At 45.6% G+C, this 11,790-nt stretch overlaps 2 protein-coding genes across 2 annotated transcripts; one reads left to right on the forward strand and one right to left on the reverse strand.

Annotated features, from left to right (window-relative positions):
• The first annotated feature begins 2,580 nt into the window (after nucleotides 1-2,580).
• On the forward strand, nucleotides 2,581-6,361 carry LOC109742837 (ATP-dependent Clp protease proteolytic subunit 5, chloroplastic). Its single transcript, XM_020301935.4, has 9 exons — nucleotides 2,581-2,761; nucleotides 2,838-2,933; nucleotides 3,178-3,298; nucleotides 3,405-3,497; nucleotides 4,495-4,540; nucleotides 4,623-4,695; nucleotides 5,561-5,595; nucleotides 5,673-5,761; nucleotides 5,955-6,361. The coding sequence occupies exons 1-9, from the start codon at nucleotides 2,664-2,666 to the stop codon at nucleotides 6,150-6,152; spliced, it is 849 nt and encodes a 282-aa protein (XP_020157524.1). The 5' UTR covers nucleotides 2,581-2,663; the 3' UTR covers nucleotides 6,153-6,361.
• Nucleotides 6,362-7,592: 1,231 nt separating this feature from the next.
• Nucleotides 7,593-11,193, reverse strand: LOC109742832 (ubiquitin-conjugating enzyme E2 32). The gene is made up of 5 exons (XM_020301928.4): nucleotides 10,890-11,193; nucleotides 10,427-10,558; nucleotides 10,234-10,318; nucleotides 8,420-8,583; nucleotides 7,593-8,339 (listed from the first exon to the last, which is right to left on the reverse strand). Exons 1-5 carry the CDS (start codon nucleotides 11,001-11,003, stop codon nucleotides 7,917-7,919), a joined length of 918 nt encoding a protein of 305 aa, XP_020157517.1. The 5' UTR covers nucleotides 11,004-11,193; the 3' UTR covers nucleotides 7,593-7,916.
• Nucleotides 11,194-11,790: the final 597 nt, after the last annotated feature.

Consider the following 11,790-nt stretch of genomic DNA (forward strand, 5'->3'; position numbering starts at 1 on the left):
GAGGGAAGGGTGAGAGGCTTATTTTTCTTATTTTATTTTATCCTACAAACTAAATGTACTATCAATCTCCCGCACAATGTAAGCCCAGGGCCCATAGCTAAACAAGCCCACACTCTTACTGCGACCCGCGTCGTCGGGTCTTCTTTCTTCGCCCACAGTTTCACTGCCTTCTAAGAGCATTACTAGTAGAACCCTCAAACCCTCAAACCCTTATAGCAGTTTTAAGGGTTGAGAAGTGCTAGTTTTTGACACTTTTAAGGGTTGAAAAACAGGGGCAAAGACTAGAACCCTCAAACCCAACCCTTAAACTGCTTTAAGGGTTGGATTTGAGGGTTCTAGTCTTTGCCTCAACCCCAACCTTTAAAACTGTCATTTCATATATCACACATTTCATCACATTTCATCATATGACATATCACAAATTCCATCACATTTGACATAAAACAATAATCATTCTAGTTATTATTACAACACCGAATAAAACAATAATCATTCAAATTATTACAACAATGTTTGAGCAAATTACACTAATTGTTCGAATCAAATAGGACATAGAAAAGTAAAACAAAGATACATCATGGGCCAATGCGCCGCCCATCCAACTGCCAGTGGTGCTCTACTAGATCATCCCGGAGCCGACCATGAGTGGTTGCATCCTCAATCTCACGATGTGCTTAAAGAAAAGCGTGTATGCGAGAAGGGTTTCTTTCCGGTTGCACACGGGTACCAACATTGTCATAGAAACAAGGGAGGTTTAACCCTCTCTCATCCTCTAGGATCATGTTGTGTAGAATCACACAACATTTCATGATGTTCACCAAGGTTTTTTTGTCCCAAAACCGAGCTGGACCACGAACTATGGCAAACCTTGCTTGCAAAACACCGAAAGCTCTCTCAATATCCTTGCGGGCTGCCTCTTGTGCCTTGGTGAAATGAGCCTCTTTTCTTGTTAAGGGCACCCCATTTTTCTCCTTGATGGACTTCACAAGAGTTGCCCATTCGGGATAGATGCCATCGGTGAGATAGTATCCCATTGAGTACTCATTGTCCATGATTTTGTAGTTGCAAGCTGGAGCATCCCTAGAAATTAATCTTTTGAACAAAGGAGATCTATTGAGGATATTGATATCATTGAGTGTCCCCGGCAACCCAAAGAATGCATGCCAAATCCATGTGTCCTGAGATGCTACGGCCTCAAGCACAATGGTAGCATCACGGCTTTTACCGCAATACATTCGGTGCCATGCCTTTGGGCAATTTTTCCACCTCCAATGCATGCAATCAAGACTACCAAGCATCCCCGGCCATCCCCTTTTTTCATTCATTTCCATTAATCTCTTTGTATCTTCCTCGTTTGGTGCCCGAAGATACTGCTCACCGTACAACCGGATGACCAACTTGGCAAACCTACGGACTAACTCCGTAGTTGTATCTTGCCCAATGCGAAGATACTCGTCGGTATAATCCGCGGGTATGCCATAAGCGAGTACCCGCATTGCCGCCGATATCTTTTGATATGCACTAAACCCCATGATACCGGCGACGGATCTACGACGTTTAAAGTAATAGGAGGCGGCCTCACAATCGGTGACAATCTTCACAAACAAACTACGCCGCATTCGGTACCTTCTGCGGAAGAGACGAGGAGGGTATGTAGGTACCTCCGCGAAGTAGTCTTCCATCAAATGCTCGTGTCCGAGAGCGCGATTCCGGTAGATGGTGACTCACCCCATCTTCGACCCTCTCCTCTGATCCATCAGCTTCACGCGGTTTTCAAACGATTGCATGTCGATGAGGAGGCTCATCATCTCGACGTCGTCGTCTTGCAACAACTCATCAATGTCGGAATCGTCGGATGTCGACCAATCCGACGAATCGGACATCGAGTCCATGACAATCTCCTCATTGTTCATCTCCATCTGCAAAGGACAGTCACTAATTAGTGCTAAAAATGAAACAAAATGAAAAAAAGCACATACCTCACCTCCGAGGAGGCGGCGGAGGCGGCCGGTGGGAGGGCGGCCGGGGCGGCCGGCGGGAGGGCAGGGCGGCGGCGCGGCTTGGACGGCCTGGGCGACCGGCGGGAGGGCAGGGCGGCGGCGCGGCTTGGACGGCCTGGGCGACCGGCGGGAGGGCAGGGCGGCGGCGTGGCTCCTCGATGCCGGCTCCTGGGCGGCCGGTCAGGGCGGGAGCGGCCGGGCCGCGGCGGCGCAGGGGAGGCGGGAGGGGCGGCCGGCGGGAGGGCGGCCGGGGCGGGGAGGCGGAGGGGCGGCCGGGGATGGAGCACCGGGGCGCGGCGCGGCGGGAGGGCGGCCGGAGGCCGGCGGCGGCCGGATCCGGGGAGGGGGAGCTGAAAATTCCCTCCCGCGCGTTCGTTGGCGATGGAACAGGGTCGGGGGGTTGGGCTGTCCAACCCCTGTTTCTACAGGCTGGGAAGGAGAATAGGGGTTGAGCCTCTAAATTTTTTTTAGGGTTTAAGGGTTAAGGGGTTCTATTCTTTAGGAATTTTTCATCTCAACCCGTAAAAAAGCGGTTATTTTTGAGGGTTTGAGGGTTTAGGGTACTACTAGAAATGCTCTAAGCACTCTCTCCCCGGATAAGAAGCGCAGCCAAAGCCCCCTCCGCCCAAAACCCCCACCGCGAGCTCTCTCCCCGCCCCACCCATGGCGACCTCCACCGCCTCCTCCTCCTCCCTCACCGCCCCTCTCCTTGGCCCCAAACCCAGCCCGAATCCGCCCCCCAGATCCCTCCCGCTCCTCAGGTTCCCATCTCTCCCGCACTGTTCCTCCCCTCTTTCCACTTCCAATCACTCTACCCTAACCATGTCCGCCTCGCAGGAGTCGGAGGTGCGCTCGGTCCGTGGCCGCCTCTGCCGGCGGCGGCGGAGTGGGGCTCCACGGGGCTGCTCACAGGCGCGGGATTTGGTCGATCAGGTGAAGTCAATTCCACTCGCTTCTTCCCTTTCGCGCTTCCTGTATCCTGTTAAACTCCGACTATGTAGTACTATTTCCGTTCTGCGAGTAATGGAATGGGGACTAGCCCGGTTTCAAAACGAAAAGGATGAAATCGATTTCGTGGCAGAAAGCTTGTAGTTTCGCGTCATCTGTTTGGTACGCTGGACGAGGTTCAGTTAGGGATCTATAAGGGTGCTGATGGCGCTGTGTGTGTGTCTGCCAGGGATGACTTGCTGATGCCTAGGTCGCCCTACTTCCCAGTGGAGGCCGCGGGGCAGGAGCGCGGGCCCTCCCCCATGGTGATGGAGCGGTTCCAGAGCGTCGTCAGCCAGCTCTTTCAGCACGTACGGGAATGCTAAACTGTGTGAAAAATTGTTTCATCTGCTCTGTAGAGCTTTTTTGCGAGTGTAATGTGCGGGTTTGTGAACATGTGCACGCGTCCTGCTGCAGAGAATTATCCGATGCGGCGGTCCTGTGGAGGATGATATGGCCAACGTCATTGTTGCGCAGCTGCTATACCTGGACGCCGTTGATCCTAACAAGGTAAATTGCGAAAAATGTATCTCTCTCCTTGTGCGCAATTCCTAATTCCTGTCCCAGATCAATAGTTATCTTGGCAGAAGCTTTGTTATGATCTATTCATCTTAGCCTACTCTGGAATTACTGATCTGTATATCAATTATCAAAGGACGTAGTGTGTTGCTTTAGCTTCAAAACACATTCTAGTGCCTTGCACTAAACGTAAGTGGAACCTGTAGTTGAAGTTATTTCAGGTTAAGTAGAGTGCCACTGTGGTTCTTGGATGCGCTTCCTCTATTAAAGGAAAATCACTTGACATTCTAGGAAACAGTTCTATTTATCTGGACTCTAGTTTGCCAATACCCATGTAATGAAGGTGCTGGGCTTATCTGTGTAGACTGTTACTGGTACTTCTGTATTGCTGCTACATCATAGTGCTTGGGTTTTGAGCTGCCTAGGTAGGCCTGGAATTGAGTATATGCTTGTGATCTTGTGATGAAAGGTAAATTCAGATAAATGAAACTATCTTCCTTCTGTTGCAGTTCCTTATTCCTAGATCAGTAGTTTTCTGGTCAGAAGCTTACTCTAGAATTGCTGATATGTATATCCATTATCAAGGGAAGTAGTAGTACGTCACTTCTTTAGCTTCAACACATTCTAGGGCCTTCTTGCACCATCAGTGGAACATGTAAATTAAGTCGAGTTGTTTCTGGATGTAAAATGGAGTGTGGCACTCTAGTTCTTGGATGTGTTTCCTCTATTTAAGGAAACCACTTGATGTTGTAGGCGGCAGTTTATCTGTTAAGACTGTTACCAGTAGGAGAGGCTTCATTCTGCTTTTCAAGAAATGTTGTGGAAAAATTTCTGGAATTCATCTGGAAGTCTCTTCTACTAGATTTTTATCTGTTAAAACTGTTACTGGTGCTTTTGTATTGCCACCGTATCTTAGTGCTTAGGTTTTAAGCTGCCTAGGCAGGCCTTAGACTTGGTGATATAATTGGTTCTCGTCAATTTTGTGTAGGATATCATTATGTATGTGAACTCTCCAGGAGGGTCAGTGACAGCTGGTAATAACTCACATTCGTATTTGTAATCATCAGTTCATCTTATTCTTGCTTAATAACATCAATTTATTTTATTTCTATTAAGGGATGGCCATATTTGATACAATGAAGCATATCAGGCCTGATGTTTCCACAGTTTGTATCGGACTTGCTGCAAGGTACTGAGTACTGACATCTTTGTGATAATGTTCTATTAGAAAATAGATGATTGGTTCAGATGTAGGATGCTTTATAGTTTGCACATTGCATATAATCTTTATAATGGCGTTTGATTATTAAAACCAGGGATTCTGTTCCATTTTTGTGGATTTCACCTTTTTAAACAAGTACCTGTCTCCAGCTATTCAGCTTGCCTAGTTTTTCTTTTCTTTTGAATTTTTTGTTATGCATCTTAAATCATTGATGCATGTTTTATTCAGTATAACCTGCCCAGTCTAGGATTTTGTGATGAGTATCTTTTTTGCTGCAAGTAAAATGTTGGTATTTTTTTAATTCTAGATAGCATTTTTTCCCGCATGAGTGGATTTTGTAACATCATATATCCTTAATTAAGATGACTAGATTTTCAAATTGTATGATCGTAAAATCTGTAAGGATGGCAAAACACCAGAGCTGCTTCATTGCGCATTTCTCTTTGTTGAGGTTTTGTCAGTCTGCAAATTCACCTTTTGCAGTATTTAGGTTGTAAATAAGCTTGGTCAATATTTACTAGGATAATTAGAATTAAATATGGTGGTAAGGAATATGCATTCTTGTATGTAATACAGTTCCTAGTTTTAAGTTTATCTAGCTGAAGTCATAGAACAGTGGTTTGGGTAGAATCAAGAGAGATGTTACTTCCTTAATAAAGAGGAGCTGATTTTTTTTTCACGATACAGTTTCTGTGTAAAACATAGTTATTGTCCGCAGCTGCGAGTGTGGAACCTTCCATTATTGTTCGTTCGCGGAATGTTTTTCGTTGACCTATTATTGTGTGTTATGTGACATTGATTCTACACTTACTTTTTCTATTTCCATCTGCAGTATGGGTGCTTTCCTACTCAGCGGCGGGACGAAAGGTAATATGAGTGACTGCTTACACTGTTAGTCTACAGCTAGACTGACCTTCGTGCTTCAATGTGTGTATGTAATGCAGGGAAGAGGTACAGCTTACCTAACTCAAGAATAATGATCCATCAGCCTCTTGGAGGAGCCCAAGGACAAGAGACCGACCTTGAGATCCAGGTGACTTACCAAAGTGAAACATGTCTGCTAATTTTAGACCAGGATTGCATCTGAGTGATGGAGATCTTTATTTTCCCATGCCTCCTTTTCTGCTGACTTAGTTTTGAACACCAATGAGTCACTCTTTTGGCTAGGCAGTAAGACATACTGTTGCTTTGCCAGTCCTCTTAATCATGAATTGTGTTTCCGTCAGGCCAATGAGATGCTGCACCACAAGGCCAACTTGAACGGATACCTAGCATACCACACTGGGCAGCCCCTGGATAAGATCAATGTAGATACTGACCGTGACTTCTTCATGAGCGCGAAAGAGGCGAAGGAGTATGGCCTTATCGACGGAGTAATTGTGAATCCTCTTAAAGCACTTCAACCACTTCCAGCTTCCAGTTAGTCATGTCGTGCACAATCTCTGCCGCTCCAAGCATTTTTGTTGTGATCTTCTGGAGCTGTGTTTGTACCACGTTGTTTTCGTTAGTCTGGCTAGATGCTTTTGTAATTTTGCATCATGAAGCTTCACAGGTTGTGCAGAACAGATGCACTACTAGAATATTCATCATTTGCGGTAAGATATTTGCATGTGAGTCATGTTCTTTTTGTTAATTTCACTTTCTTATGGTTCTCTCTGTTTGGACACAAAATTTTGTTTGATATGGGGTGAGACAGGTTTTCTGCGGATCCAACAGGGGCACCTGTACTATAACTATTCTTGATGAAGCACACTGCTGTTTATGATAAACTCACCGCTGGTTGCTGGAAAGCAGATAGTGCACAGCAAAGCGCCCAGTTTTGAGCTCAAAGAGTGTTATCAGGCAACGTGAAGTATGTTCCTTAACTGTATTGTAACAGGGTTGCACATCTTTTGCTTTATCTTAGCCAGCATCAAGCTTCCCCTGCCAGATCAAATTCTAGCGCAATTACTTCTCCCACAAGTGACGCCGCAAGTTCGCCGAGAGTATCTCTAGGAAACCCCTTGAAACGGGGCGGCCTGTAAAATTCTGGCGATTATACGGGTTTGGCCCTTTTTTGGGCTAGACCAGAGCCTGTATAGTGGGCCCGTAAATGTTTTTACAGTGGCCTGCAAACCGCCCCCCTCCTCCCCCCAACCCCCACGCGGTATATGTACAGGTTTGTGGTTGGGATACGAGTCGGAACCCCATCCGCGCGCCGCCGCAAGTCCCAAATCCTTCTCCTGATTTCTCGCCGCCGGCGACCTCAATCCCCCTCGATGTGGTGTGAAATGTGGTTGGCGGCCCGCGGCGCCGGTGGTGGCGACGACCCCGAGCGCCAGCGGTGCGTCCAAGTCGACGACGCGAGGAAAAGGGCCGCCTGAAAGTACACAAACCGCGGGCTCTCGCCGCCGCCGTTGCTCCTCCGCCGCGAGACGGAGGAGTATGACCGCCGGCAGGCGCTCCTCCGGCAGTGCCTTGAGTGCCGCCGCCGGGAGGAGGAGGTCGAGTAGGGCCTTGCCAGGGCGCGCGAGTTCGAGGAGGAGTGGCGCCGCGAAGCCGAAGCGCGTGACGCCAAGTATGTCAACCTCACCTCCGACACCGACTAGTCGCTGCCGCACCCATAGGGCTCACTGGTGAGCTCCATTTTTGCCAGTTTTAGGGTTAAGGTAGGCCGGTGCGCTTCTCCGCCGCCAATGAACTATATGTATGTATGAATGATCATCTCTAGATGCTCTGACGAGGCATCTTCCAAACGATGGATCCAAGTCCAGACTGTCATCTTGCCCAGCGTGATCTCTTCTGGTTTGGAAGCAAAGGCCACGCTTTTCCTTTTCCTGCGGTTTTGAATCCTACGAATGAAAGTCTTCACAGCAAGAAAAATATTAATAGAAGAATCACTATCATTTTCAGTTGTTTATATTTTCCTGAAGAAATTGAGCAATTATTTGCAGTAACCAAGAGGCCCTTCATCCAGAACAAACGTTACAACTTAAGCCACACACGCACACATATAATGAAATATCATGTATTCCATCAGTGCTACATACAGTAGGGTACGGGTGGTACCACCACCTCACTTCATCTATAGCTAGACAATAACCATTTACATTTCTTAGGTGGTTTATATAAGATATGGTAAGGATAACATAGCCGCTCAGACGCATAATGCAGGCGCTCCTCTTATATCAACTTATGCACAAACCTACCTAAAACTTGCCCTCAATGTAACCAGCCAGACCATTGATTTTGAAGAACTTCTTTATCACGAGGGCCATGATAGCAAGAGTCAGCCCAAATGCAGCCAACGTCAACAACCTGTCATGCTTTGGCTTCTGGATTGTGACAACGGGGTTCTGCGGTGCTGTAACAACTCTCGGACCGCTGTCCCTGGGGATTACATCTGCCTGAGCTCTGGCAATGTTTTCTGCAACTTCTGACTCTGAATCAGGCTTTGGAAGGTCAGTATCATTAGCAGAACCAGAGCTGCTGCCAGAAGTGTTGACACCTTCTGCTGCCTTGACAGCATGTTCACCAGAAGTGTCGGGTGCCGTCTTGTTAGTCTCCTCTTCAGAGCCAATTGTCAGCAGTTGAGGAACAGGTGGAGCTTTACTGAGCATTTGCTCATGGATCTGTGTTTGCAACAGTTCTTTGTGTCAAAGAAACAGAACGGGGCGTATTTAAGTTCTTTGAAGTGTGTCTGGAATTTTACCTCGTCAATTACACTTTGGCGTTCTGGGGAGCCGAATTTTGGTGGTGTTTCACGTGATTTGATGGCAAGCGCTCGTCTATCTTCCTTTTTGTAGTCCAGTGAACCCAATGCCCCACCAGGATTTGTTGGCATGAAAGCAATCAATGCTACTAGTGCTGTGCGTACTGCAACACGAATAGTTTGGCTCAGCTGTGTATACATCATATGAACAAGAAAAAGGAAAAGAAGACACATACATGATTATATAACACACTTTTAACAACCAAGGAAACAAAATTGGTGGATAAATCAAGAAAAATAGTAATTTATCAGTTCACAGATATGGTGATAAGATCCTCCAGAAGGAATAATGGTGAATTCCTATATGTAAAATTAGTAATCATTTAACCTGCTCCGGAGTCAAGACTAGACAATAAATGAAAACATAATTCCTTCCCCAACAAAATGTGAACAAAAAGAACATAGATATTTTGGGAGACATGCTTGCAATCTAATCTTACAAGTCAGATGTGGATCAGTAATAAGTAGACCCAAGATTGCTTGTTTCACAATAAATAAGTATACATGACATATGAGGATGAATATGTTCCTCCTTTGGCTTGAGTATAGCGCTAAATACCATACCACAGGGCAATTACACAAAGAACCATCTCCTTGGCATCATGGTCATACAGTGTACGTAATATATACTACTCCCTCCGTCCCATAATGTAAGACGTTTTTTGGCTCTAGTGTAGTGTCAAAAACCGTCTTACATTATGGGACGGAGGGAGTACTTTATAGTGTATATTACGAGATGATGTCCATCTTATAAAGGTACATATGATAGCATGCAATATCCGAATGTTCATGATATCAGTAACTGGCACCATATGCGTCGGGTGTTGAGTAGGAATAAATCGGCGAATTGCCCTATTAACTGAATTTATCAATAGGTTAACTAGGCCCATATCTATATATCCTAGGCTACATAGCAATATGCAATGTACTTAATGGATAAATATGCTATTGCGCACGTTAATGTAGCAAGGGAAAGTGCTATAAACATGCAGATTTAAAACAAAAGCATTAATGTGTGCTCTAAATTAGATAGATGTGCACATCAGTACATACTATTACTAGATCTACATAAGGGGGATGCCCAGTATCAGCACGGCACAGCAGTAGCATCTAAAGAGGTAAACTCCTCTCCTCCTACATCAGTACATACTATTACTAGATCTACAAATGACAAATGTCCAGCATCAGCAGCAGTTTTGGGCCAAAAAAGTGCCTAGCAGTTAATTGGCCCAGCCAGTTAATGGCGCGAATATGGCCTTCTCATATCAAGGAGGGGTCCGAGTAGCGATTAACTGGCCGATATTTGGAATATATCCTGTTCTTGTTTTAAGCTCAAAAGGATGGCAGGGTTTATCATAGCAATTAACTTCTATATATACTCGCTACTACACATAGCCCTGTATTAGCTAACCAATGAAAAAGAATATGAAAAAGGCAACTGTTACATTAAAATAACAAGCACATGCCAGATGCCAGATGCCTCAGATATAACATTATAACAGCATTTAAAACATGCTGTTAAACAAACTAACCCTACTTCCCAGATTCACCTTAAGATAATAGGGAAGTAGAATCCATGTTTTCTTTTCATGGTCATAGGGCAAGTACTTGCCGCATTAAAACTACGAAAACCTAGAGGAAATGGAGGCATTTACATTATCCACTACGAACACGACGCTATTCAACGCGTTTGAGTTTTACTTTACTTTAAGAGCTTACTTGAGCAGCCATTTTACAAACAAATGAACACTCACCACTCCATGATGGCTGCCAGTGCTCGGGGTGGTAATTTGATATGCTCAAACATATCTTCTTCTGAATCTCGAATCTTCCACTTGGCTGCAGCACATAGATAAAAGGGGAAAAGACAAAGCAAGATTCATCAACAGCTCAGAAAAAGCATATGCTGAACTGAGGCAGGGAAATTGGGACACAGCAATTTCAGACCGTGAGCAGCATGAAGGATGGCGGCTTGAACGGGTAGTCTGAGGGCAACTGGATCCTCCCGTGGTAGATTCCTCCCTCAAATTCGCTGTCTCGAGGCCCCAGGATAGCAAATTGCCACTCAAAAATGTCCTCCTGCTCGGACACGGGCATTGTAAACCATATAAGGCTATCAATGTCAACCAAATTGTGGCAATAAGTTAAGCCTAATAACCTGTAACAATTTCACGCACACTCTGTCTAGAATCTAAGGAATATCTGCCGCTACTAAGGATAGGTAATGTTGATGATCAGACTACAATAATTACATGTAATGCAATGAGATCTAGAAGAAAATACAGACACGTCTAAATTTCCGCACCCCAGAACTCCTTTAAAATCAACGCCACCTAATCGATTCAGACCTAAAAAGACGAGATCGGATAAAACTCAAGGTAAAGGCAGGAGAAGAGATCGGGATTGAAACCTCGAGGGGCAAGGCCATGAAATCGGGGGAAGGATTAGACTGCATCTCCTTCACCTCCTGCAGGATCCGCTTCACCGCCGGGTTACTCCGGTTGAACTTGCCTGCGGCCGCCATCGCCTCCGCCCCAGGAAACCTGTAGACTCGCCGCCGCCGCTTACCGGGGCAAGGATGCGCCTTCGAATTGTGAATTGTAGGGAGGAGAGAGAGAGGGGGGACTGGAAGGAATTGGGAAGCGCGTGTGGCGGAGGAATTAATGGAGTGGGTCGACGTGTCCCTGTCTCGTGGGACTGGTGAATAGGTTAGGCCCACTTGTCGGTGAGGTTGAGTTTGGAGGTGATGTGGATGGGCTCACGTGGCGCGTCTCTATTGGTGCTTGCGGCGTGGGTGAGTGGGTTAAAGGAACCTTCCTATATGCTGGTTGGAGGGTTTTTTTTTTGAGAGAGAATGCTGGTTGGAGCCTTGGAGGTTGAGAGAGAGAGAGGCTCGTCGATGGCCTCGAAGTCGAAGGCGGAAATCTTTGTACTCGGTTTTCTTTTTCGGCCACTTCAGGCGCCGGTCGACCTAACTCTCTGCATATGGTTTTTTTTAATAAAAAAACAAAGGGGTTTCCCGCCCAAACTTTTTATATAAAAAAGCCAAAGGGAAAAGTCCACATCCAGAACGATGCAGAGCGCTCAGCCAAAATCTAAAGTACAACATATCCATGAAATTTTAGAAAATACTAAAAAAAATCAACTTTTCTGCGAATTTCATTTTTTGCCCTAATTTTAAAAAAATCATCGATTCAAAAAATGTTCAGGAATTCAAAAAATACTCATGTGTTCAATAAATGTTTGTCTAAACAAAACAAATGCTTATGAATTTTAAAAATGCCCATTTTTAAAAAAAAAATTGTTTGTCA

Source organism: Aegilops tauschii, chromosome 4 (assembly GCF_002575655.3).
Source record: "Aegilops tauschii subsp. strangulata cultivar AL8/78 chromosome 4, Aet v6.0, whole genome shotgun sequence".
NCBI classification, from domain to species: domain Eukaryota; kingdom Viridiplantae; phylum Streptophyta; class Magnoliopsida; order Poales; family Poaceae; genus Aegilops; species Aegilops tauschii.

Bases quoted from the DNA above. Each gene is read 5' to 3' on its own strand.
- LOC109742837 (XM_020301935.4), top strand. From the start codon at position 2,664: ATGGCGACCTCCACCGCCTCCTCCTCCTCCCTCACCGCCCCTCTCCTT. The intron at 2,762-2,837 runs GTTCCCATCTCT...TCCGCCTCGCAG, and splicing joins AGATCCCTCCCGCTCCTCAG to GAGTCGGAGGTGCGCTCGGT. The intron at 5,596-5,672 runs GTAATATGAGTG...TATGTAATGCAG, and splicing joins ACTCAGCGGCGGGACGAAAG to GGAAGAGGTACAGCTTACCT.
- LOC109742832 (XM_020301928.4), bottom strand. From the start codon at position 11,003: ATGGCGGCCGCAGGCAAGTTCAACCGGAGTAACCCGGCGGTGAAGCGG. The intron at 10,559-10,889 runs GTTTCAATCCCG...GTGTCCGAGCAG, and splicing joins TCATGGCCTTGCCCCTCGAG to GAGGACATTTTTGAGTGGCA. The intron at 8,340-8,419 runs GTAAAATTCCAG...TTGCAAACACAG, and splicing joins GCCAAAGTGTAATTGACGAG to ATCCATGAGCAAATGCTCAG.